The 27,209-nt window shown below is 45.0% G+C and overlaps 3 protein-coding genes across 3 annotated transcripts in view; 2 read left to right on the top strand and 1 right to left on the bottom strand.

The window, feature by feature from the left end:
- acsl6 (acyl-CoA synthetase long chain family member 6) overlaps positions 1 to 19,643 on the top strand; it is a 33,708-nt gene extending 14,065 nt beyond the window's left edge. Inside the window, exons 2-21 of the mRNA XM_056444307.1 lie at positions 2,456 to 2,676; positions 3,555 to 3,669; positions 5,061 to 5,125; positions 6,444 to 6,545; positions 8,112 to 8,211; positions 8,309 to 8,487; positions 9,558 to 9,590; positions 10,263 to 10,314; positions 12,559 to 12,632; positions 12,727 to 12,804; positions 13,462 to 13,596; positions 13,876 to 14,010; positions 14,214 to 14,309; positions 14,451 to 14,523; positions 15,344 to 15,432; positions 16,345 to 16,461; positions 16,565 to 16,708; positions 17,136 to 17,237; positions 17,319 to 17,390; positions 17,469 to 19,643. Of these exons, the coding sequence (XP_056300282.1) occupies positions 2,456 to 2,676; positions 3,555 to 3,669; positions 5,061 to 5,125; positions 6,444 to 6,545; positions 8,112 to 8,211; positions 8,309 to 8,487; positions 9,558 to 9,590; positions 10,263 to 10,314; positions 12,559 to 12,632; positions 12,727 to 12,804; positions 13,462 to 13,596; positions 13,876 to 14,010; positions 14,214 to 14,309; positions 14,451 to 14,523; positions 15,344 to 15,432; positions 16,345 to 16,461; positions 16,565 to 16,708; positions 17,136 to 17,237; positions 17,319 to 17,390; positions 17,469 to 17,609 (2,123 nt within the window). The 3' untranslated portion in view covers positions 17,610 to 19,643. The remainder of the gene's footprint in view (positions 1 to 2,455; positions 2,677 to 3,554; positions 3,670 to 5,060; positions 5,126 to 6,443; positions 6,546 to 8,111; positions 8,212 to 8,308; positions 8,488 to 9,557; positions 9,591 to 10,262; positions 10,315 to 12,558; positions 12,633 to 12,726; positions 12,805 to 13,461; positions 13,597 to 13,875; positions 14,011 to 14,213; positions 14,310 to 14,450; positions 14,524 to 15,343; positions 15,433 to 16,344; positions 16,462 to 16,564; positions 16,709 to 17,135; positions 17,238 to 17,318; positions 17,391 to 17,468) is intronic.
- Positions 1 to 23,253, bottom strand: part of irf1b (interferon regulatory factor 1b) — a 67,143-nt gene extending 43,890 nt beyond the window's left edge. The window contains exon 1 of the mRNA XM_056444316.1: positions 23,247 to 23,253. The gene's annotated coding sequence lies outside the window, so the exon portion shown is untranslated. The remainder of the gene's footprint in view (positions 1 to 23,246) is intronic.
- Positions 23,254 to 26,229: 2,976 nt separating this feature from the next.
- fnip1 (folliculin interacting protein 1) overlaps positions 26,230 to 27,209 on the top strand; it is a 26,212-nt gene continuing 25,232 nt past the window's right edge. Inside the window, 1 exon segment of the mRNA XM_056444347.1 lies at positions 26,230 to 26,426. Coding sequence (XP_056300322.1) covers positions 26,335 to 26,426 — 92 coding nt within the window. The 5' untranslated portion in view covers positions 26,230 to 26,334.

Here is a 27,209-nt window from a genome sequence, read left to right as displayed (position 1 = left end):
CGTGGCCAAGACCAGAGAGATGGTGGTGGACTTCAGGAGGAAGGCGACAGCTCCTCCCCCTCTGAGTGTCCTGGGAGTGGACGTGGACATGGTGGAGGAGTACAAGTACCTGGTGGAGGAGGACCAGTACCTGGTGGAGGAGGACCAGTACCTGGTGGAGGAGAACCAGTACCTGGGTGTCTCCATCGACTGAACTGGAAGGCCAACATCAACGCTGTGTACAAGAAGGGGATGAGTCGACTCTTTTTCCTGAGAAAGCTTCGATCTTTCAACGTGTGCAGCAAGATGCTGGAGTTATTCTCCCAGTGGGCGTGGCCAGTGTGCTGCACTTTGCCATTGTCTGCTGGGGGAGCAGCATCGGAGCCGGTGACACCAGCCGTCTAACAAACTGGTGAGGAAGGCTGGAGCACCTGGAACAGGTGGTGGAGAGGAGGACGTTGAAGAAACTGCTGTCCATATTGGACCACCCGGACCACCCTCTCCACCTCCTGCAGGGACAGAGGAGGACTTTCTCCAGACGTCTCCTCACGCTCCGCTGCCACAAGGACAGATACAGGAGAACATTCCTGCCGACGGCTATGAGGCTCTACAACAGATCACCTCTTGCCAGATCATAGTGCAATAACTACACACATTTCATTTATTTACACTACACACATACTCACACATTTCATTTACACTACACACATACACACACTTTGCTTTTTGCACACTATCTATATTTAATATTTTTATATTTAATTTAATTTGTCATTAGTACTGTGTATTGTGTATGCATATATGTTATACATATACATACATATTTTATTTTATATTTTACTTTGTATACTCCTATATCTTTCATCCCTGTTTTTTATATTTTATTTTTTATTCTTGTGTGTTTAGTTTATTGGTGCTGCTACTGTGACGACAAATTTCCCCTTGGGGATTAATAAAGTATATATCTATCTATCTATCTAACCTTAGAACCTCAAGAACCTCAAGAACCTTAGCACCTCAAGAACCTCAAGAACCTTAGAACCTTTAGAACCTCAAGAACCTTAGAACCTTAAGAACCTCAAGAACCGTAAGAACCTTAGAACCTCAAGAACCATAAGAACCTCAAGAACCTTAGAACCTCAAGAACCTCAAGAACCTTAGAACCTCAAGAACCTTAGAACCTCAAGAACCTTAAGAACCTCAAGAACCTTAGAACCTCAAGAACCTTAAGAACCTCAAGAACCTTAAGAACCTTAAGAACCTCGGGGGCTTCAGGACCGTCTAGTGCTTTAAACACGAGTTCTTGTTCTGAACCCGGACCCGATGCCTTCAGGCGCGTCCAGGAGGCGCCGGCTGGAGGCCCATGGACGCCATGCTTCTAAGTTTAATGTTTGAATGTTTTAATGTTTTAAAGTTTTATGTTTTTATGTTTTTATGGCCTGATTTCCCAAATGAAGTTCAGAGCCGAGGCCTCAGAGCCACTGATAAAGGTCCTTGTTGTGGCTGACCTGCTGTTCCCCTTCAGCAGCTGCAGCAACACCGGGCAGCGGGGCGCCGTGTGTGTGTGTGTGTGTGTGTGTGTGGTTGTGTGTGTGTGTGTGTGTTCATATTTCTTCTACACCTGATTTCATACACCTGCAGTGTGTTTGTTTGTTTGTGTGTGTGTTTGTTATATGTATTTATATATAAATATATGTATATATAAATACATATATACATGTATATAGAAGTATATTTATATTTATATATATATATATATATATATAAATTAAATATACTGATGACGCCAGTCCTCTCACGGCCTCAGATATTTAAACCTATCACTGTATGTTGGTGTGTGTGTGTGTGTGTGTGTATGTGTGTGTGTGTGGGTTAGCGAGCTAAAGAGAGAGAGACAGCAGACAGGAAGTGATTCTGATTGGCTGTGAGCTGCAGCAGTGCTCCGCTGCCATTGGCTCTGTGCTGTCTCTGACTCACTCCTAGCGCGAGGGAAGGAAACCCTCAGATACATGATGCGTGTGTGTGTGTGTTCATCTGTGTGTGATGTGTGTGTGTGTATATTTATGTGTGTGCATGTGGGCGTGTGTGACACTGGAAGCTGAGCCTAGATGAGCACTATGTGTTTCTGTGTGTGTGTGTGTTCGTGCTTTCTACACACAAACACACACAAACACACACACGCACATCACACCCATGCACACACACATCACACAAACAGAATGAGAATGCAGCGTTAACACATGAAGCATAGACTTCTATACAACCAGAGGAGTCGCCCCCTGGTGGTCAGGAGAGAGAATGCAGCTTTAACACATGAAGCATAGACTTCTATACAACCAGAGGAGTCGCCCCCTGGTGGTCAGGAGAGAGAATGCAGCTTTAAGACATGAAGCATAGACTTCTATACAACCAGAGGAGTCGCCCCCTGGTGGTCAGGAGAGAGAATGCAGCGGTAACGCTCGGTTCTCCTCCTCAGAGCTGAGTTCCACCTTGATGGAGAAGATGCAGGCCCAGGAGATGATGTCGGGCCTGAGGATCCCGGAGATGGAGGACCTGGGTCAGTTCTTCCGGTCCTTGCCGACCTCCACGCTGGTGGGCATCGGCGCGCTGACCGCCGTGCTGGCGTACTGGCTGGCCACGCGGCCGCGGCCCATCGCGCCGCCCTGCAGTCTGCTGCACCAGTCCGAGGAGGTGCCGGTAAGATGCCGCTCACTGACGCGCTCCAGCTGCCACGAGGAGATACGCCATATGTCTAGAGTACCAGGATGTACGGCATCGGGACGCAATTTTGCGGGATGAACGCCGTCTCTGCACGGCCGATGTCAGAGCGGGAAGGTCAAAGGTCAAGGTGTCCTCGTTATGCATTCCTCGATCAGCTAAAAGAAAAAGTGTTCATGTGAGCCGTCGAGTTTTAGTGCATTTAACATCACGTAACAGAATATTACGTAACACACGTGACTTTATTGACCTCTGACCTCGACTCGCACACACAAGAAAGTCCCTGGAAATTAACAAATATATATAAATATTACATCATTTATATTCACACATGGTCTTGTACACGTTTTACCTCCAAATTATAAAAATTATAACATTATTATTAATAAGAATTCATTAATTATTAATTGTATTACATAATGAATAATAATAAATAATAATAATAATATTCATAATAATAATGACTAATTAATTATCATTGTTATTATTATATCAGTAATACTTATAATGAATAATATTAATATTAATAACAATAGCATAACATTCTCTTCACTTTGATTACATTGTTAGTACATGAAAGTTACACAATTAATAAAACTGTCACTATTAAATGTGCTCTGTGTGTATAAAAGCTTGTTTTGACATTGTGCAATGCACAAAAGCTCCATTACACACACACACACACACACACACACACACACACACACACACACACACACACACACACATGCAAGGACACACAGATATATGACAGATGGATGATCATTTTCTTCTCTCTTTGCACAACGCAGAGAGTTGAATCTGTGTTGTGTGTGTTGTGTGTTATTTAAATGTTGTGTTGTTCCTTCGTGTCTCAGCATGAAGACGGAGCTCGCCGGTCGATGATGGGCGACGGCTCCAAGCTGCTGAGCCATTACCATGACGACGCCAGGACCATGTACGAGGTCTTCCAGAGGGGCCTCCACGTGTCTGGTGGGTCTGAGACGCACACACACAACTAATGTAGAGGGTACACACACATAGACAACTAATGTAGAGGGTACACACACATACACAACTAATGTAGAGGGTACACACACAACTAATGTAGAGGGCACACACATACACACAACTAATGTAGAGGGTACACACACATACACAACTAATGTAGAGGGTACTCACACAACTAATGTAGAGGGTACACACACATACACACAACTAATGTAGAGGGTACACACACATACACACAACTAATGTAGAGGGTACACACACATACACACAATTAATGTAGAGGGTACACACTCATACACACAACTAATGTAGAGGGTACACACAACTAATGTAGAGGGTACACACACATACACACACCTAATGAAGAGGGTACACATCATGTTATACATCATAATACAACTACACACAAACAAACCCACAGACACACAGAAAAACACACATACCTACACACAGACACACATACACAAACACACACCTATACACACTCACACACATAAATGTTATATATAATATAAATGTTAAATAATGTATTAATGTTATATACAATATAAATGTTATATATGATATAAATGTTCTATATTATATAAATGGTATATATAATATAAATGTTATATATTACATAAATGTTATATATAATATAAATGTCATATATAATATAAATGTTATATATTCTATAAATGTTATATATAATATAAATGTTATATATATTATAAATGTTATATATTATATAAATGTTATATATAATATAAATGGTATATAATATGTAAATGTTATATATTATATAAATGTTATATATAATATAAATGTTATATATTATATAAATGTTATATATAATATAAATGTTATATATTATATAAATGTTATTTATAATCTAAATGTTATATATTATATAAATGTTTTATATTATATAAATGTTATATATTATATAAATGTTATATATAATATACATGTTATATATTATGTAAATGTTATATATAATATAAATGTTATATATTATGTAAATGTTATATATTTTGTAAATGTTATACATAATATAAATGTTATATATAATATAAATGTTATATATTATATAAATGTTATATATAATATAAATGTTATATATAATATAAATGTTATATATTATATAAATGTTATATATTATATAAATGGTATATATTATATAAATGTTATATATAATATACATGTTATATATTATGTAAATGTTATATATTATATCAATGTTATATATAATATACATGTTATATATTATATAAATGTTATATGTAATATAAATGTTACATCTCAGAATTCGAGCGTTTAACAAAATGGCTGCCCAGAGGAAAGGTGTATCCAGGTCCTCCGTATAGACGATGTCATCCTCTGATGCTCCCCAGGTGACGGGCCCTGCTTGGGCTCGCGGCTCCCCAACCAGCCCTATAAGTGGATCTCCTACAAAGAGGTGAGAGCTCTTAAAGGGACAGTACACCCCTAAAGAAATACACATCGCCTCGTCGTGCTGTTCATCCAATCAGATTCCAGAATGAAGCGTCCTTCTCCCTTCCGCACGGCGACAGTCGGCTTCTCACGTCAAAATAATATAAATTGATAAATTAGAAGAATTATAAATAACTGACAGGTGAGAGGAAGAATATGTGTTTTAGATGTTAGGCTGAACTGTCCCTTTAAAAGAAGGAGACCCCCGCATGTGAACGCCACCACGGACGAATGCTACACATAATGCTAAAAAATTTGAACTCTAGTGGTAATAAAGCAGTATTTATGTTTTATTTTACAGTCTTTAATTACATTTTTTTGCAGACATTGTATAATTATCTTTTAAAAAAATATTTCAGATATTCTTGCTGATTTTTTTTTTAAGACACATTCTATAAACTTTTCACTTATTACCCGCCGTGCGACGACATTGGATGAGCTGTAATAATTTATACCGTGAGGGGTAACCGTAACTACTCGGTTGTAGCCACAGAGGCTTCGGTAGCACCTAATCTGCCCGGCAACCGAGCCACGGCGAGGAACTGCAGTCTGCAAAACAATGCTATATTTAGGTGACAGCCAGCCTGGATACAGGTTCAGTGTGTGTGTGTCTCTGTGTGTGTGGGTGTACAGTGTCTGTGTGTGTGTGTACAGTTAGTAGCGAAGGTAACGCAGGTAGTCTGATCCGGTTCCACCTGTTGGACTTCCTGCTGCAGCTCATTGTGATGATCGATTACTGGTTTTCTTCTCATTGTTTAATCTGCAACACACACAAAAAGTGCCAAGAAATAGTAACAATATGTCTGTCACAGCTTCTTGAAGATAAAACGATGTCATTATATATATAGATGTATAGATATATATCTCAAAATATGTCAAATAAGCAAATTAACACCATGAGTGACTGCAACCGGGCTCTTAAAGGAGCGATTGCTTTTTGGGGGGTTGCGCAATATTTTGGGTTTTCTTTGGGAAACCACGTTGAGACATGATGTGGAAAGAACTCCGCGTTACGCAACCTCCCACATGGAGCGACCTCATCACGAGACGCTCCTCAGGAAAACCGGCAGAAAAATAACAACATTTCCAGATGATTTCTGTGTTTTTTTGTGTCTTTTTACATAATCTTGGATTTTCCTTTTCTTCCTTCCCAAAAGAACATTGACTGTTCCTCCATTAATCGGTTGGTTGAGTTGAGTTACGGTTTGTGAGACGTCTGGTTGGTGGGCTCGGCCTGAGTGTTGATCCACCTGGACCAATCAGCTGCTGTCTGCCGTCTGCAGGTGACGGCCCGGGCCGAGCACCTGGGCTCCGGCCTGCTGCACCAGGGCTGCCGGCCCGACCCGACCCAGTTCATCGGGGTGTTCGCCCAGAACCGGCCGGAGGTGACTCACTCCTCCCCCTCCTCCTCTCACTCCTCCTCTCACTCCTCCTCTCACTCCTCCTCTCACTCATCCTCTCACTCCTCCTCTCACTCCTCCCCCCCTCCTCCTCTCACTCCTCCTCACTCCTCCTCTCACTCCTCCTCTCCTCCTCCTCTCCTCCTCCTCACTCCTCCTCTCACTCCTCCTCTCCTCCTCCTCACTCCTCCTCTCACTCCTCCTTCTCCACCTCCTCCTCTCACTCCTTCTCTCACCTCCTTCTCTCACTCCTCCTCTCACTCCTCCTCTCCTCCTCCTCCTCCTCTCCTCCTCCTCCTCTCCTCCTCCTCCTCCTCCCCTCTCCTCCTCTCACTCCTCCTCTCACTCCTCCCCCCCTCCTCCTCTCACTCCTCCTCTCACTCCTTCCCCCCTCCTCCTCTCACTCCTCCTCTCACTGGTGGTCAGGAGAGAGAATGCAGCTTTAACACATGAAGCATAGACTTCTATACAACCAGAGGAGTCGCCCCCTGGTGGTCAGGAGAGAGAATGCAGCTTTAAGACAGGAAGCATAGACTTCTATACAACCAGAGGAGTCGCCCCCTGGTGGTCAGGAGAGAGAATGCAGCTTTAACACATGAAGCATAGACTTCTATACAACCAGAGGAGTCGCCCCCTGGTGGTCAGGAGAGAATGCAGCTTTAACACATGAAGCATAGACTTCTATACAACCAGAGGAGTCGCCCCCTGGTGGTCAGGAGAGAGAATGCAGCTTTAAGACATGAAGCATATACTTCTATACAACCAGAGGAGTCGCCCCCTGGTGGTCAGGAGAGAGAATGCAGCTTTAAGACATGAAGCATAGACTTCTATACAACCAGAGGAGTCACCCCCTGGTGGTCAGGAGAGAGAATGCAGCTTTAAGACAGGAAGCATAGACTTCTATACAACCAGAGGAGTCGCCCCCTGGTGGTCAGGAGAGAGAATGCAGCTTTAAGACAGGAAGCATAGACTTCTATACAACCAGAGGAGTCGCCCCCTGGTGGTCAGGAGAGAGAATGCAGCTTTAAGACATGAAGCATAGACTTCTATACAACCAGAGGAGTCGCCCCCTGGTGGTCAGGAGAGAGAATGCAACTTTAAGACATGAAGCATAGACTTCTATACAACCAGAGGAGTCGCCCCCTGGTGGTCAGGAGAGAGAATGCAGCTTTAAGACAGGAAGCATAGACTTCTATATAACCAGAGGAGTCGCCCCCTGGTGGTCAGGAGAGAGAATGCAGCTTTAAGACAGGAAGCATAGACTTCTATACAACCAGAGGAGTCGCCCCCTGGTGGTCAGGAGAGATAATGCAGCTTTAACACATGAAGCATAGACTTCTATATAACCATAAAAGTTCATTGTAACTTTTTTAATGTTTTATTCGGCGTCGTTTCTACTTAACTTCGCCCTCTCGTGTCTCTTCTGGTTGTAAACAAAACAAGATGGTGACGCACAAACATGCTTTGAACTATTGTAGAAGAGTAAGATGTATCTCATAATAATGACCTTTGACCTCTGACCTCTGACCCCTCCCTCCCGTGTGGTTCCAGTGGATCATCTCAGAGCTGGCTTGCTACACCTACTCCATGGTGGTGGTTCCCCTTTACGACACGCTGGGCCCGGACGCCATCCGGTTCATCATCAACACCGGTAAGAACACACACACTCACACACACTCACACTCACACTCACACACACACACACACCACTCGCCCTTCCCCCGACACGCTCTCCGGTGTCGTTCCAGCCGACATCTCCACGGTCATCTGTGACAAGGTGGACAAAGCTCAGGTGCTGCTGGACAACGTGGCGCGCCGGGACACGCCCGGCCTGCGGAGGATCATCCTGATGGACGACTTCGACGGCGACCTGGTGCGGCGCGGCGAGAGCTGCGGCGTGCGCGTCCAGGCCATACAGGAAGTGGAGGTGAGCAGAGTCTCTGGGATCCTCTCAGGTGGTGTTCTTTGTTGAGCTGTCGTCACCGGGATGACAGTCAGATAGCAATAAGATCAAAGGAGGAGGCGGGTTTCTCCATATTTTAATTACCGTGCTCTCTCAGATGTAAACTAGAGGCCCTGTGACCTCGGATGACCCCAAAAAACAGGAGCGCTGGTTCCCTTCCTTTAAGATGGTGGATTAATGCAGAAAATACACGAGCGCACGACTTTGAGTGTGATAAGAAGTCAAACTAGGCCTCATGCGACGTGTTTTACAACATGAATCACAGCCTGAGGAGGAGGAAGGAGGAAGGAGGAGGAAGGAGGAAGGAGGAGGAAGAAGGAGGAAGGAGGAAGAAGAAGGAAGGCGTCCTCAGGCCGGCGGAGGCCAAACACACACGGAGAACGTCGCCTCGTGTGTACTTTGAAAAATCACAGATTGGAAAAGTTGTAAACTTTGCACGAGCCGAACATCCAATCAGAGCTCAGCATGCGATGACACAACAAGTTGTTTGCCGGGGCATGTTCGGTCACACACACACACACACACACGATAAAGAACATTTCAAGTGACTCTTTGTTCCTGCAGCCGCGTGAAACTGGTCGAGCCTCAGTTACGTGGCACCTAAAAATAATCCAGATAGATAAATAGGGCGCGCTGTCCCTTTAAGAGAGGAGCAGATAGAGTTTTCTGTTGTCCTTTCAAAAGGAGGAGCACACTTAAAACCTCTTATAGCTCAATGGGGACATTCCATCGAGTGCAGCTGGCAGCCGCTGGGCGCATAACTCATAACTCATAACGCATAACTCAAAACTCATAACGCATAACTCATACTTCAAGAGCCTGAACTGGTCCGGTGGGACGGACTGAGAGGCCCGGCTCGTCTGTTTCCCGGCCGGCTTCAGAAGAAGCGAGAGGATCTATTATCATCGCTCACCACACTGACCGCAGCCGCCCACACAGACACGCTCATGAGTGTCCGATGATGTCACGCTCGTGTCTCCTGTGCATTAAGGTCCAGCGGTGACGCCGGTGTTCATGTTTTTTTGTCCCTGCAGGCGCTGGGCCGGGAGCACCACAGAAACCCGGTAGTAAGTACTGACTCAGGACCAGCCGTAGTGCCACATCTCCACCTCTGAGAGGCGGACCTCTGACGCTGAGGGGAGGCCAGCGGCGAGTCGATTGGCTGGTAGCGCGACGTGTAGCTGACACCTCGGACCGGACGATTCTTTAGAGGTAGAAGCTAAAGCGTCGACCTCCAGGGGGCGTGACCCGTCCCCTGGAGGTCAGAGACGGAAGACGGTGAAGTAGAGGAGCTACCTGTTCCCGTAGAGCCGGATACGGCCTTTATTCACTGGATCGATCTTTAAAAAGCAAAAGCAGCAGCTGTAGACATGCAGTTCACCGTCAGTAGCGTAGCTTAGCGTAGCCGTGCTGACGCTGTGCTAATGTACTGAGCTAACGTTTCACCGCGACTTGCTCCAAACCCAGAAATAAACCACATTCAAAAAAAGGTAATTAAAAAGTGCTGTGATTGGCCAGTCGGCCTTCGAAGGGGGCGGGACTTAGCAAAGGTGTCAGTTGACGTCGTCTCGATCTCTTATTATTAACGTGTTCATTTACACTTTGCCGGTGATTTAAAGATTCAAACATATGTTATTTATGTTTAATATTTATATATAATATAGACCGCGCCCTCTAGACACGGGCCTCCGTCCTGGTGGGCGTGTCCTGCTCTGACTGACGCTCTTGTGCCTCCTCAGCCGCCGGCGCCGGACGACCTGTCCATCGTGTGCTTCACCAGCGGAACCACAGGTAACGAATCAGCATCGCGTTACTCGGCCCGTTTGGGCTCCGGTCGGTATCGGGAGGTATCGGGACGTCCTCGGGTCATGAGGCGGATACCCAACCCCGTCCCCGAGGCTCCGCCTCTCCCTCGTTTATCACCGGCTGCACCTTCAGGTGCACAAAGGCCGAGTCCGCTGGCCCCACGCCCCAAAGTCACACAGGGAGGGCGCTCTGACGTCTCGTCAATCTCCTTGTTGGTTATGTATTTATATATATATATAAATATATATATATATATATAAATATTAGGGCAGTGAAACGAGTAACAATTTTAATTAGGTTAATCACAGGTTTCTGTGGATTCATCATGATTAATCACATATTACCGATATTCTCGGTATATTTTTGTGAGAACATAAAGACTTATGACAAAAGACGGATATATACATTTATACACAGGGGGCACAGAACTTGCTCACCAGTGCGCGCGCATCGCGGCTGAGCTCTACCGCGCGCGAGCCGAGAAGAGTTGTTGACGCGACACGTAGAGACAGAATGACACGCTGCTGTAGAGACGACCAACAGCAGACGGATTGGAAGCTCATTTTGCGCATGCGTTAAATGCGCAAACATTTTTTTACTAATTAATCCTGTAATTTAATCATAACGCGTTATTTTTCACAGCACTAATAAATATATATGTATATATATAAATATATATATATATAAATATATAATATGTGAGTTTGAAGAGAGGTCAGACTTAATTATTGTGTCTTATGGACTTTGAATGCAGCATCAGAATTGTACATTTTAAAATGTACGGCGTTAAAGCCGGGCTCAGTTTAGATACTCCAAGCTGCATTCTCTCTCCTGACCACCAGGGGGCGACTCCTCTGGTTGTATAGAAGTCTATGCTTCATGTGTTAAAGCTGCATTCTCTCTCCTGACCACCAGGGGGCGACTCCTCTGGTTGTATAGAAGTATATGCTTCATGTGTTGAAGCTGCATTCTCTCTCCTGGCCACCAGGGGGCTCCTCTGGTTGTATAGAAGTATGTGCTTCATGTGTTGAAGCTGCATTCTCTCTCCTGACCACCAGGGGGCGACTCCTCTGGTTGTATAGAAGTCTATATAGTGACTCTCCTTCTCTCGATGTATTCCTTCAGTAAACATGTAAACGTGAGTTTATCTCTTCTTCTATACATCATGACGTCATCAGTTAGTACCTTATGGTGCACACAGCAATACATAAGTGAATACTTCAAAGACTGTCGTTCATCTGAGTTGTGTGTCTGCTGTTCAACGTCATCAACATGCAGCTCTCAGGGCTGTGAGCGTGACGGAGGGAACAGGAAGTGAACACCTCTGACCGGAAAGAGAGAGAGAGGAGTTTACTGGAAAGAGAGCGAGCAGCAGCCCTGCGGCGCCGACTGCGCATGTCTGGAAAAAAACGAGGGGGGCGAGTCGTGTGAGCGAGGAAGCCTCCATGTTTTTGTTTTTTCTAAAACGTTTGGGAGTTGTCGTCACACCGGAAACAGACCGGAGACAGAGCAGGTCGCGCGAGGACACGAGTCCGTTTACAGCAGCGCGCAGAGAGCGGCGCCCCCTGCTGGCGGCCGCGGGGACTGCGCCCACAACACCCAGCGCGGCGGCGGCGGTTGTTGTTGTTGTTGTTGTTGTTGCAGCACCATCGTGAGTCACATCATACGTGTGGAAAGAGGAACCCTTTGTCTAGTCGTTGCTTCACGCTGGTTCCACTAAACATGAACCCAAAGTTCATTTATAGATTTATAGAATTACAAATTAAAAATGAGACAATACATCTTCAAAATTTCAGTTAAATTAGAAATTAATGTGGGAAATGAGATATGAGGGTATTTTATTCTGATGCATTTTGCAAGTGTGTGTGTGTGTGTGTGTGTGTGTGTACACACGCATTATCCATTAATGCAGGTTTAAAAGTGTGCAAACAAGTTCTCACACCTTTTCACCTGCACAGACACACAATAAAGCTGTGCCTGTGTGTGTGTGTGTGTGTGTGTGTGTGTGTGTGTGTGTGTGTGTGTGTGTGTGTGTGTGCGTGTGTGCGTGTGTGTGTGTGTGAGGTTTCTGAGTTCTGACACCTATCGTGGACATAAATAAAAGTGCATTTATGGCAGAATTAAATGGATCACGTCTCTTTGCAGCCTGACATTTAGCTGGTCTGTGTGTGTGTGCGTGTGTGTGTGTGTGCGTGTGTGTGTGTGTGTGTGTGTGTTTCTGCTGCACAGGGAACCCAAAGGGCGTGATGCTGAGTCATGGGAACGTGGTGGCAGATTTCTCCGGCTTCCTCAAAGTAACAGACGTGAGTTTTATTTTCTCCTGAAGATAAACATTGATCATGTCGTGTTCCAAGGTGAGTGACATGTCTCCTTGCTTCCTTCCCTCCTTCCCTGCAGAAAGTCATCTGTCCCAACAAGGATGATTGCCTCATCTCCTTCCTGCCGCTGGCTCACATGTTCGAGAGGCTCATCGAGGTAAAGATGGGCGGGGCTACGAAGGGGCGGGGCTACGGGACTGGAGGGGGTGTTCCTCTGAGAGGAGGGGGGAGGGAGGGAGAGGAGGAGGGAGGGAGAGGAGGAGGGAGGGAGAGGCTCGTTCTCTCTTTCCTTCATAAGTTTCATTTTCCAACTCTGATGATGGATGAACACACACACACATATAGACCCACATACACACACACACACACATACACCGACACACCCACATACATACACACACACATACACACACCTACACACACATATACACATACACACACACACATACACCGACACACCCACATACACACACATACACACACCTACACACACACACACATACACCGACACACCCACATACACACACACACCTACACACACCTACACACACACACACATACACACACATGTACACACATACACACATATACACACATATACATATATGAACACAGGAAACCACGTTATCGAGAACAATCATTTTAAAAGCCCATGTCTACATGTTTACTTGTTTACATGTTTACTTGTTTACATGTAATCAGATTCTTTTTAACTGCAACCATTCAGTTTTCTGTTGGCTCGGCAGTGAGAGCAGTGTGTGTGTGTGTGTGTGTGTGTGCCTGTGTGTGTGTGTGCGTGTGTGTGTGTGTGTAGTCCGTAGTGTACTGCCATGGAGGACGCATCGGGTTCTACCAGGGAGACATCCGGCTGCTCCCTGACGACATGAAGACTCTGAGGCCGACCATCTTCCCCGTCGTGCCTCGACTTCTCAACCGCATGTACGACAAGGTGAGACAACAACAACAACACAACAACAACAACAACACAACAAAGGTGTACACATATTATTAAGAGTAGGATTATTGCACTTTAAGAAGGATGTTTAATAAAACAAAAGGACATTTTATTATGTTTTACACCTTTAAGTTTTGGATTCAGATGAGCCGGAGGTCAAAGGTCAAAGGTCGCCGTGCTCCCACTGATCACATGAATATGCCAATAAAGACAGTTCACAGACCTCCCACAGCTGGACCGGTGACCCCTGACCTCTACGCTCCTCTTCCTCAGATCTTCAGCCAGGCCAACACGCCGCTGAAGCGCTGGCTGCTCAACTTCGCCGCCAAGAGAAAAGGAGCTGAGGTCAGCAGCGGGGTCATCCGCAGCGACAGCGTGTGGGACAAGGTGTTCTTCAGCAAGATCCAGGTGAGACTTCTATACAACCAGAGGCCCCCTGGTGGTCAGGAGAGAGGAGGCAGCTTTAACACATGAAGCAGAGACTTCTATACAACCAGAGGCCCCCTGGTGGTCAGGAGAGAGAATAATAAATCCTGAGATTGTTGTTGTTTTTTAGTTAATATCATGATAGTAAACATTTAAAATAAAGACGTATTCATGGTGTTTCCCAGGCGAGCCTCGGAGGACGACTGAGGATGATTATAACCGGGGCGGCTCCGACCTCGCCCAGCGTCCTGGGATTCCTCAGAGCAGCACTGGGATGCCAGGTCAGACACACACACACACACACACACGCACACACACACACACACTTCGATAGGGCTGAGGTAGATACACACGACGTGCAATCGGCATGCAGTCCACACACATGTATAACCTGTCCTGTGTGTGTGTGTGTGTGTGTGTAGGTGTACGAGGCGTACGGACAGACAGAGTGCACAGCTGGCTGCACCTTCACCACACCTGGAGACTGGACCCCAGGTGAGTGTGAGCGGTGATGTAACAGGCCCGGGCTGGAGGTCAAAGGTCGAAAAGTGAGGAGCCGTGATAACGTTTAATGGAGGTCAGGATCGCCTGTAAACCAGACGATGATGTAACCACCGAGCTCTTATCAAATCCACACACAAGTGGAGTCTGTGTGTGTGTGTGTGTGTGTGGGGGGGTGGGGGTGGATAGCTGTTGGGTCACGTTACATAACTGCTGCTCGCCAACATCAACGAGTCGGGATAAAAGTCAAACTGCCTAGATTCAAGAAGAACAATAGATACAAATAATTCATAATAATCTGTCTTTTGAATGTTATTAATTTTAAGATACTAACATTGTTGTATTGTTATTTATTCTTAACTTATTTATTTATTGTTTATTGTAATAGGTAGTTTAATTATAAATATATTCAAATTCATAATAATATTAATTAATAATATTATAAATATTAATAATAAGCACATAATGCCACAGAAACATAAACATAAATCAAACCTACAACTCATTAAATGATAAAAAATAAATATATAAAACAGCTCATTCGTTTACTCTCTGTGGACGAAGATTTAAAGGGACAGTTCACCCCCAAAATAAAACATATTTTCTTTTCTTTCATACCGTGGTAAAAAAACGTATATATTGGTATAAAAATACATATATATATATATATATATTATATTTAGAGGAGATCCAGAAACATTCATGAAACTTGACTCACAGTGACTCAAAAAAATAGAATAAACAGTCCAACATCCCCCCCTGCTGGCCAATGATGATACCGCATTACATATTTGTAACTAAACCCCGTCCATAGGTCACGTCGGGGCGCCGCTGCCGTGCAACCTCATCAAACTGGTGGACGTTCCCGAGAAGAACTACTTCGCCTCCAAGGAGGAAGGCGAGGTGAGTGACCACGAACATCACGCAGCGGAGTGAGACTCACACTGAGCGATGGAGGAACGAGGCCCGGCCTGAGGTCTGAGGCGTGAGGCCTGAGGCGTGAGGTCTGAGGCCTGAGGCCTGAGGCGTGAGGTCTGAGGCGTGAGGCGTGAAGCGTGAGGCCTGAGGCGTGAGGTCTGAGGCCTGAGGCGTGAAGCGTGAGGCCTGAGGCGTGAGGCCTGAGGCGTGAGGTCTGAGGCGTGAGGCGTGAAGCGTGAGGCCTGAGGCGTGAGGCCTGAGGCGTGAGGCCTGAGGTCTGAGGCCTGAGGCGTGAAGCGTGAGGCCTGAGGCGTGAGGCCTGAGGCGTGAGGCCTGAGGTCTGAGGCGTGAGGCGTGAAGCGTGAGGTCTGAGGCCTGAGGCGTGAAGCGTGAGGCCTGAGGCCTGAGGTCTGAGGTCTGAGGCCTGAGGCCTGAAGCGTGAGGCCTGTAGCGTGAGGCCTGTAGCGTGAGGCCTGTAGCGTGAGGCCTGTAGCGTGAGGCCTGTAGCGTGAGGCCTGAAGCGTGAGGTCTGAGGTCTGATTTTTAAGTAAATATTAATGTAATTCTTCTTGTGTCTCAAAGGAAGGCCAGTTTTATAGCTTCTCTCACCAGCATAACTGTTTTCAGCTGCGCTCACATAAAAAGGGTTTTCAAGGGTTTTCTACCCCTCCGCTAGTCTTCTAAGACGATAACACAATGTACCACTAGAACACTGGAGATGGGCCTCTACACACTATGTAGAGACTTCATTAAACACCAGAGAATAGTCATCTACACATCAACTATGTAGAGAGAGGATTTATATGTTGTTTTCTACGTGACCCCAAACATGTGAACGGTCGTGTCTCCGAATCGGAAAATAATATATCTGTATTTCACTCTTATTTCCGTTCCTAGGTTTGTGTGAAGGGCTCCAACGTGTTCAAGGGCTACCTCAAAGACCCGGAGAGGACGGCCGAGACGCTGGACGCGGACGGCTGGCTTCACACCGGCGACATCGGCAAATGGTTGCCGGTAAGTAGACTTTGCCTCGCCCGCCGACTCTGAACCACGCGTTGGCTTCCTTCTTCTCGCCACTCTCTCGACCCCCCTGACCCCCCCCCCTCCTCCATTACAGAACGGCACGCTGATGATCATCGACAGGAAGAAGCACATCTTCAAGTTGGCGCAGGGCGAGTACATCTCCCCCGAGAAGATCGAGAACATCTACATCAGGAGCGAGCCGGTGACGCAGCTCTACATCCACGGAGACAGCCTGCAGGCAAGAATACGGGCAAAGAAAACACACGGTGTTCTTTGGCAAGCTAACGTCAGCAGGAAACATGGGGGGAAGTTTGGGGACCCCTGATCTAACGCTTCTTCTTCACACATCTTCTTGACATCAACACAGAATCCATCACCAGATGTTGTTTTGAGCTTTTCGCTTATTTTCCACGATTTAAAAAACAGCAGATGGTGTTTTTAGACATTTTCAAACCCTGAAATATTTCCCATAAATTCAGTAACGCACCAGTAGCAGCAGCAGTGATGCGTTGAGGTGTTTGTCAGTGTGCAGCTGCTCTCCGACTGCGGCCTCCTGGCTTCTCTGGTTCTTGTGCTCCATCTCAAGCCAGGACCAACGTCTTCTAACCGGAATGAGTCTGCATCTTTCTTGTATTCACTCCCCCTGTGTTCGGCTCTCCTCCCAGTCCTGTTTGGTGGGCATTGTGGTTCCTGACCCTGAAGTCATGCCTGAGTGGGCCAAGAAGAAAGGCATTTTCGGCACCTACAAGGACCTCTGTAAAAACACGGTAGGTGTCGCCGACGCCTCGAAACGCCTCGGATGGTGCAGAAGTCTCCGGAACACATGACGTTCTTCTCTTTGTCAACAGGAACTGAAGAAGGCCGTCCTCGAGGATCTGGTGCGTCTGGGCAAGGCCAGCGGCCTCCACTCGTTTGAGCAGGTACGTCGACGCCAATCCCTCTTCTTGAAGTTCGATAAGTCTTCAAGTAACTCGGATCCGTTTCATTTATTTCCAAAGGTGAAGAACATCTACATCTGCAGCGAGATGTTCTCCATCAGCAACAACCTCCTGACCCCGACGCTGAAGGCCAAGAGGCCCGAGCTGAAGGAGTTCTTCAAGGAGAAGATCGAGCGGCTCTACGACAGCATCTCCATGTGAAGGCCCGACCTCATGACCCTTTCTTTTGACCCTTTCTTTTGACCCTCTCGACCCCGCGGTGGGACGAAAGATGTGACACCTTAGGCTTCACGTGCTCTTGGAAAAGCAACGCCCATCCACGCTTTGGGAGATTTAAAATGCCCAGAAAACACAAAACAAATCAAAGAAATAAAGTGGAATCTGATACACATCCGTATGTGTATTTTTGTGTTTATGTGAGAAAGCATATGTTAAAAAATATATATTATTTAGCTCGTGAGCTGGATTGTTTCCACGCCGCAGAAAGAACCAATCAGCAAACAGACGTGGTGCGTTTCGAGTGTCGGCCAGCAGGGGGCGGTATCGAGCTGCCGACACTTCAAACGAGGCCATCAAGTATTTCACTTTATCTCTTAGTTTGATTGTTTCACTTTAAAGCTGCTCTGAGGAACTTCAAGTGGTTTTGAATCCGTCTCCCTTTAGTCCTGATCCTCCACGATCCTCCAGAAGTCACCAAGACCACCGGACAGAAGATCCTCTCTTCTTTACTTATTCTTTTCATCCGAGCCACCGGGGTCGGACTCTGGCGAGACCAGATGACATCATGCGGGTTCACCAGAAACTCCTTCAGCTCAGACTCCGACACAGACCAGTCCACCGTGGACTAGACCCAGATCCAGCAGAGACCAGTCCACCGTGGACTAGACCCAGATCCAGCAGAGACCAGTCCACCGTGGACTAGACCCAGATCCAGCAGAGACCAGTCCACCGTGGACTAGACCCAGATCCAGCAGAGACCAGTACACCGTGGACTAGACCCAGATAAAACTTTGCTGCAGCCTCGGACCGCATGCAGAGGTTCCTGTGGGAGGAGAAGGAGAGCTCTGCTCCTCCTCCTCCTCCTCCAGCAGCAGATATTCTCCTCTGGACCAGGACTTGACGGGGCAGACTCTCAGACCTCCGCTGCAGTGAAATGAGAGGTTCTCTAAAGGGACCCTGGTGCTCGGAGACATTACCACTTTAGTCCACAGGGGGTGCCAGAGACAACACGGAATGAAAGTTCCTCGTAGTAGCTTTAAGCATTTTAAATCTTTATTTAAATCGCCTCGCGCTCTCCACCCAAACCAACCCTCACTTTTACGTTGAGCTCCACCACTTCCTGTCACTCTGCTCCACCACTTCCTTTCACGCGGTATCTTTGTGCGCGGCGCCGCACGAGGAGGCAAAAAATGGAAAACCGTCGATTCCTCTCTTTCAGCGTGACCTTTGTGTCCCGAGGTCAGAACCCAGAGAACCAGGCAGGGAGGGGCGGCCGCTCCACGCCTTACAACCCCCCCCCACACACACACACACACACACACTTCCCGCGTTCCACCGAGTCACGCCTCTGCGATCGTCATTTTTTCTGCTTCTTTTTTTTTCTTCGCATGCTCCTCGTTTTCTTTGTTGTTTTTACGCGACGGCCCGTCACGATCACGGAGGTCCGCTCGCACTCCGACATCTTTTCTTTTTTTCGTCCGTCCTTTTGCACAAAATAGTACATCAGGTGAAGAGAAAAACAAAAGAAGATGAAAAAGAAGAAAAACTAAAAAGAGGTAATCCAAAAACCAGGGCTGGATGCATGCGGTTAGCCCTGCGATGCTAGCAGCGTTAGCTTCCAGGCTTTGCAGCGTAGGCGAAGCCGCTGACCTCCGCTCGCCGGACGGACCGCAGGTCGACTGAACGAGGCGTTTGTTGGAGTTCTCTGGAGGGGTTTACACGTAGAAGTAATGTATAGGCTTTTTAAGTTGATTACCGTCCCGAAGCATAAACAATGTGGATGTACATGAATGAGGACCGCTAGATGTAAGCATATTTATTAAATCAATGGTTTGAATGGATTTCTTTCTCTCTCTGCGTGTCGTGAGATGAACTATACCTTATTTATTGATCTATTCTGCTGTCCAATGGAATCGGCACCATATCCTTGTAACGATTGAGTGCAGCAATAGGGACGAGGGAGGGGGCGGGGCTTCGGACGAGGGGCGATGACAATAAAAGATATTCTGGAATGATTTTAACCGAGTGTCTCCGTTCTTTATTGCTTAACTTGTTATTAAAAGTTTGCGTACAGGTTTGGTTTTTGAAAGGTTTCCACGCAGATTGTTTACCAACAAACATTTTTGTAAATGAATCACAATTTTACAATGTAAAAGCATTTAAGACGTAAAAGTATCAGTGCATGAGTAACATTATGTTTTTTCTTCTTTGTATTATGTCTTCTTTATTATTTTATAATTTTACATCATACAATTCGTAGGAACAGAACCTGCAAACAAATAACTTTTACTTTTCATTTAATTCTGCTAATTGTTTTTGGATGTTTCTGATTATTATTTAGAAAAAATCATCACTCGGAAAACACTAAACGTCTCTAACTGGTTAAACTGGGATGAAAACAACAGGAAACTCTTCTGTTATTAGGATCTGACTCACACACACACACACACACACACACACATGCCTCCAGGCTATTTATATGTATTTATTGTTTAATTATTCATCCTTTTTGTTGTTGTTGACGTGTGACAAATTAAAAAAGTTTCCAATATTAAGAGGATCACACTTTTAGTAAACTCATAATTAAACATTTAAATAAATACGACCAAAGCTCTGACATCTACAGCCAAGTCCTTCTCTTTGTGTACTTTCCATATCTACACATGAAATACACACAACAAAACGATCTGAGAAACTTTCCTGTAAATTAATAAGTCATATTTTTATAATAAGTAGTGTGTGTGTGTGTGTGTGTAGGTGTGTGTGTGTGTGTGTGTGGGGGGGGGGTGAAACATGATTAAATGTCATTATTTTTTAGAAAGTATAAGTTTATAATTTATTTATAGTTATTTTCCGTCACAATGGCGGAAATGAGCATCCATAGAAAGACTTCCGTTGAAGACTTTCAGAGTAAAATAAAGTGGGCGTGGCTTCAAGTCGCCATCAGCCGCTGACCCACAGGTGCGCTCGGTTGCTAGGCACCGCGCAGAGAACCGAGAGGGAAGCGCGTCCGTTACCGGCACCGTCTTTAGGAACGTTACCGTTAACCGGGACGGCGGCTCCTCCGACGGCCAGGAGCTCCGTTTCAACCGGAAATGGGTCGACACCGGTACCGAGGCAGCGGGGCGCCGAACAAACGCGACACGCCCATGAAGGCAGCACCGAGCCGGCGAGACAGTAAGACGGGTTTCATATAAATGACGTCATACCTGTTACTTTACTTTATATATTTGTACACACACACTTATATATATATATGTACACACACACACACACACTTATATATATATGTACACACACTCTCAGGGGGCAGGAGACACAACCGTCATGAAGATATTCCCGAGGAGCCCGAGGAGGCGGAGCATGAGGAGGAGGAGCCTAAGGAGGAGGAGGCGGAACCAGGCCGGCTGTTTGTGAGTGTTTCTATTCTTTTTCTTTTTCTTACACATTTACAGAAGTCTTTCACACAAGTGACGTTGCATGGGCAGTTTTGTTATGTTTATTTTAGTTACACATACACTACCGTTCAAAAGTTTGGGATCACTTAGAAATGTCCTTATTTTTCAAAGAAAAGCATTGTTTTTTTCAATGAAGATAACATTAAATCAATCAGAAATACACTCTATACATTGTTAATGTGGTAAATGACTATTCTAGGTGGAAACGTCTGGTTTCTAATGAAATATCTCCAGAGGTGTAAAGAGGCCCATTTCCAGCAACTATCACTCCAGTGTTCTAATGGTACATTGTGTTTGCTAATCGCCTTAGAAGACTAATGTCTGATTAGAAAACCCTTGTGCAATTATGTTAGCACAGCTGAAAACTGTTTTGCTGATGAGAGAAGCTATAAAACTGGCCTTCCTTTGAGCTAGTTGATTATCTGGAGCATCACATTTGTGGGTTCGATAAGACTCTCAAAATGGCCAGAAAAAGAACTTTCATGTGAAATTCGCGGTCTATTCTTGTTCTTAGAAATGAAGGCTATTCCATGCAGAAATTGCAAAGAAACTGAAAATTTCCTCCAGCGGTGTGTACTACTCCTTCAGAGAACAGCACAAACGGGCTCTAACCAGAGCAGAAAGAGAAGTGGGAGGCCCGGTGCACAACTCAGCAAGAAGACAAGTACATTAGAGTCTCTAGTTTGAGAAATAGGCGCCTCACAGGTCCTCAACTGGCAGCTTCTTTAAATGGTACCCAAAACGCCAGTGTCAACATCGACAGTGAAGAGGCGACTCCGGGATGCTGGCCTTCTAGGCAGAGTGGCAAAGAAATAGCCATATCTGAGACTGGCCAATTAAAAGAAAAGATTGGTATGGGCAAAAGAACACAGGCATTGGACAGAGGAAGATTGGAAAAGGTGTTCTGGACAGATGAATCCAAGTTTGAGGTGTTAGGATCACACTGAAGAACATTTGTGAGTAGGAGAACAGGTGAAAAGATGCTGGAAGAGTGCCTGACACCATCTGTCAAGCATGGTGGAGGTCATGTGATGGTCTGGGGCTGCTTTGGTGCTGGGAAAGTGGGAGATTTGTACCAGGTAAAAGGGATTTAAAATAAGGAAGGCTATCACTCCATTTTGCAACGCCATGCCATACCCTGTGGGCAGCGCTTGATTGGAGCCAATGTCCTCCTCCAACAGGACAATGACCCAAAGCACACCTCCACATTGTGCAAGAACTCTTGAGGGAAGAAGCAGGCAGCTGGTCTGCTGTCTGTAATGGAGTGGCCAGTCACCAGATCTCAACCCCATTGAGCTGTTGTGGGAGCAGCTTGACCGTATGGTCCTCAAGAAGTGCCCATCAAGCCAATCCAACTTGTGGATGTGCTTCAGGAAGCGTGGGGTGACATTTCAACAGATTACCTCAACAAATTAACAGCTAGAATGCCAAAGGTCTGCAATGCTGGAATTGCTGCAAAAGGAGAGTTCTTTGACGAAAGCAAAGTTTGAAGAAAAAAATTAATACTTCAAATACAAATCATTATTTCTAACCTTGTCAATGTCTTGACTATATTTTCTATACATTTTGCAACTCATTTGATAAATAAAAGTGTGAGTTTTCATGGAAAACACGAAATTGTCTGGGTGATCCCAAACTTTTGAACGGTAGTGTATATTTATAGGATGACGTGTAAAACAATAAGATAAACAACAACAAAGAGACGGAATAAAACAGAGTGAAACAGAAACGATGTTTCACTCGCGGTCTGTTCTCTCTGGTCCGTTCAGTGGTTCATGGAGGCATCACCAGGTCTACGAGGTGTTGCGTATCCCAATATGTCAACAACTGTGACAGATTAAAGTTTAGGCCCAGGGAGATGAACCTCTATTAGTCATAATAACAATAATAACAATGGGCCCTAATACACCTCACACAGCTCCTCATGTCTGTCTGGAATAAGAGAATATTTAATTCCAACTTTCAAAGGTTCCTCAAAACGTTGTTGTTGTTTCTCTCTCTCTCTCTCTCTCTCTCTCTCTCTCTCTCTCTCTCTCTCTCTCTCTCTCTCTCAGACGCCTCCCGGCTCCGAGGCCTTCACGGTCGGTGAAAGGCCGGTTCTTAAAGTCACCAGACAAAACCTCACGGTGACTCTGGAGAGCACACTCAGCCCGGAGGAGGAGGAGGAAGAGGAGGAGGATGAAGACTGTTACTCCTCTGCAACCTCCAGCAGTAGTCTTTCATCTCCAGAGATCTTCAGAAGAGGCAGCTATCGTGTGTGTGTGTGTGTGTCTCTTATTGATCCATGAGTATGAAGTCATAATATTCTTCGTGGTCCTCAGTGGAGACGTTGACGTCCTTCAAGGAGCCGCTGGCTCTCCAGCTTCACACCAAGAAGTCCACCAAGAACTCCACCCTGCTGGACGCCAGCCACGCCGAGAGCATCCGCAGGCACCCCTCCCCCGACCTCTCCCACATCACCGGTAATCATCATAATAATAATAATAATAATAATAATGATACATTAATCTGGAGAGTGCTTCAAAATGGTGAGAAAATACCATAAACAGTTCTTATATTTATAAATATATTTATAAAATAAAAATCTTAATGTGATCATGGGATTTAAATAATCCAAATAAAACATAAACAATAAATACAATATATAGTTGGTCAGTTGTTACGGTGGATTCTGAGAAGTACATATAAATACATTTAAATAATAAAGTTGGGGCTTTTCACAAGTGTGAAAATCCAATTAAAGAAATTATATTCATTTATTTATATATATTTATATAAATATATTCAAATTTGTATCCATCAATTTTATTTTATTTATTTGTATATGACACATTGTCCTTTCCACCACTGACTGATGCAAAGTGCTGCGTCTCAAAGGTCTGATAACCTTTGTCTGCAGGAGCTTCACCAACTGAGAACAGCCGTGAGACCAGGTGAGTTTGGACAGGTCCCTTAACATGCACCGTTTATCTCAGAAGGCCTAATAATAATATATTAAATATACAGGACTGTCTCAGAAAATTAGAATATTGTGATGAAGTTCTTTATTTTCTGTAATGCAATTAAAAAAACAAAAATGTCATGCATTCTGGATTCATTACAAATCAACTGAAATATTGCAAGCCTTTTATTCTGATTTATTGCTGTTTATGGCTTACAGCTTAAGAAAACTCAAATATCCTATCTCTAAATATTAGAATATCATGAAAAAGTATACTAGTAGGGTATTAAACAAATCACTTGAATTGTCTAATTAACTCGAAACACCTGCAAGGGTTTCCTGAGCCTTGACAAACACTCAGCTGTTATAAATCTTTTTTTTACTTGGTCTGAGGAAATATTAAAATTTTATGAGATAGGATTTTAGAGTTTTCTTAAGCTGTAAGCCATAATCAGCAATATTAAAAGAATAAAAGGCTTGCAATATTTCAGTTGATTTGTAATGAATCCAGAATGCATGACATTTTTGTTTTTTTAATTGCATTACAGAAAATAAAGAACTTTATCACAATATTCTAATTTTCTGAGACAGTCCTGTATAATACAAATGATAAAAACTGGTTCAATTACCGTCTGCTCTCGTTGAAGCAAACACAGAGGACCTGAAGCTGAGACCAGGATACACGCCGACCCATTTAAATCAGGTACAACGCGTGAAAATAACTCTACCACGCACGAATACTCTCTAATAATGTCGTTTTATTTATCTTTTTAAATCCTCATTCTGCAGAGAAGTGGAAAACCCCACCAAAAGTAAGAAAGCTAAGTTATTTAAGTTATTATTGTATTATAAATCCAAAGTACAGATGTCCTCCTGCTCCCCCAGCTGCCCGGCAGGAGGCCCCTCGTGTACAAGAAGAAGGTCTGCTTCCGGAGCCCGGTCACGGCGGCGCTCCTGCAGCCCCGACGCAGGGACGACGCCACCTTCTTCCACTTCGAGGACCTCGCCGACCGGCACGCCTTCTTCAGGAGGATGAGCGCGAGGAGCGCGGCGCTCGCAGGCACTCCTCTGTTTCCTGCCGACGTCATCGAGGACGAGGGCCCGTCTGCTATGTGAAATATGGATTCATTTATAATCCAGATGTGAAATATCCTGTAAAAAGAATATTCTGTCGGAAAGAGAAACATGTAAAAGTGTTTGTAAATATATATATTTTTAAAGAGGATATTTCAGAGGGAACTTTATTTTTGTATTACATAACCTGCTGCTCAAACTGCAACCACTGGATTTCCTTTTTAATTGTTTTATTATTAAAAAACAAGTCTGGAGCAGAACGGCCACGAGGTGGCAGGCGTGCATTCTCCAAACGGCCATCTTTGTTCTCTCTTCTCCGGACAGTGATTTTGTTGTTTTTTTCCATGTGAAATATGTGTTGTATGCGTTGCATTTGCGTGCACGAGCCCACGTGCCAATGCCTAATCTGAATATTTAACGCAAGCAAAAAAAGTAAAAAGATGTTATGTTTGTTTTACTTTGTGTGTACTTTATAGTTCGGAAAAAAAACATGAATTTATAAATTTACAATAAATGTATGAATTAAATAAATCTGTACATCCTGAATCTCTTCTCAGGTGCAAAGTGTCACGCGAGCAGCACAACGGTCGCAACTTGTTTTGATGTCTCTGAACATATTCGGTTGTTTTGTGAGTACATGTTCATATGATTCAGTCTGCCCCAGGGCAGCTGTGGCTACTGATGTAGCTTACCACCACCGGTATGACTGTGTGTGTATGACTACTGGACTCTGGACTCTGTAAGCGACTTCGGGTATTTAGAGAAGCGCTATATAAAATTGAAGGTTATTATTATTATTATTCTATTTCTTTGTCTATATTGTGCACTTTTTAATATCTGATATTGCTTTACCCGTATCTAAAAAAAATTGTTCCTTTAAATAATAAAAGACTAATAAAATAACTATATCTACTTCATGCCGTCACGGCTCCTGACAAAACATAAACACAGCGAGAAGAAGAAGAAGAAAAAAAGAAAATCCCCATACCACGTGGTACCGGGGCTAAAAATAACCAACCAATCAGGTAATTTCTAGTAGCAGCGGTGTCCGGGCAGCCAATCAGAAAAATGTAGTGTGTTACCAAGCAGCTCCCCGTGACTAATGCCTGTCATATGACTGTGACACCCATGGAGACGGTTACAAGGAACAAGATCTGCTCTCGGATTTAAAAAGAGGAAAGAAAGGAGTAGGAAACAAATCCAGGACCGAATTGATGTGTCTGTCGGGTCCGAAATGCCTCCGACTCTCTTCCAGAAACTTTTCAACAAGAGGAATGCGTTTTCGTCGCCGCCCCCGAGATGCAGCAAAGGGGACCCCGCGTTCAGGTAGCCCGTCCGTGTGTTTACGTGTGTGTGTGTGTGTGTCCGTACGTTACCGGCGTGTCACTGTCGCTGTGTTTTATCTGTATTATGAACTTCACCCGTCGACGCGGTGGATTTATTTTGTTATTTAAAAAAAAAAAAATCGATTCAAGGCACAACGTGCGGTTAGCTAACGTGGTGCTGTTAGCCCGGACAGACGTTAGCGGGGGAGGAGGAGCGGGAAGGGGAGCTGCTGCACGCGCTGCACGCGCTCGCTCTCTTCCTCCACCCGCGGACCGTCTTGTTATAAAGTGGTAGTGACGCTTCCTGGCGCGCGAGACCAACGGCTAATGGGTGTCAGTCGGAAGGAGCGGTGTCCCCCCCCCCCCCTCCCCTTTTGGTGTGTTGCTCCGGTAACAGCAGCGGGAGCACGAGACCGTAACGGTTACGGTCAGACTGGCTCCCCGAGAACTTGGAGCCCATAAGGAGGACGGAGGACACAGCGTGCTCTGTGTGTGTAGCCCCCCCCGCATGCGAGCACTGTAGTCGGCCACGGATCGACGGAGCCTCCGGGGAGAGACGGAAGTCTGGAGACCAAAAAAAAAGAAAAAGATTACAAATAATATATTAACATGAGTTATGCGACATTTTATAGATGACACACCAGTCACAAAAGAAAAAGATGGTGTCCTTAAAATACATATGTGTAAATAAGACAATACTCCAATATATCTCATATACCAGTGATGCTGACAAGAATGCAATATAATATATTATCATAATTTAACATTGTACACTAGCAGGCGT

The sequence above is a fragment of the Pseudoliparis swirei genome, chromosome 3 (assembly GCF_029220125.1).
Source record: "Pseudoliparis swirei isolate HS2019 ecotype Mariana Trench chromosome 3, NWPU_hadal_v1, whole genome shotgun sequence".
NCBI lineage: Eukaryota > Metazoa > Chordata > Actinopteri > Perciformes > Liparidae > Pseudoliparis > Pseudoliparis swirei.
This window is presented reverse-complemented; position numbering and strand designations above follow the sequence as displayed.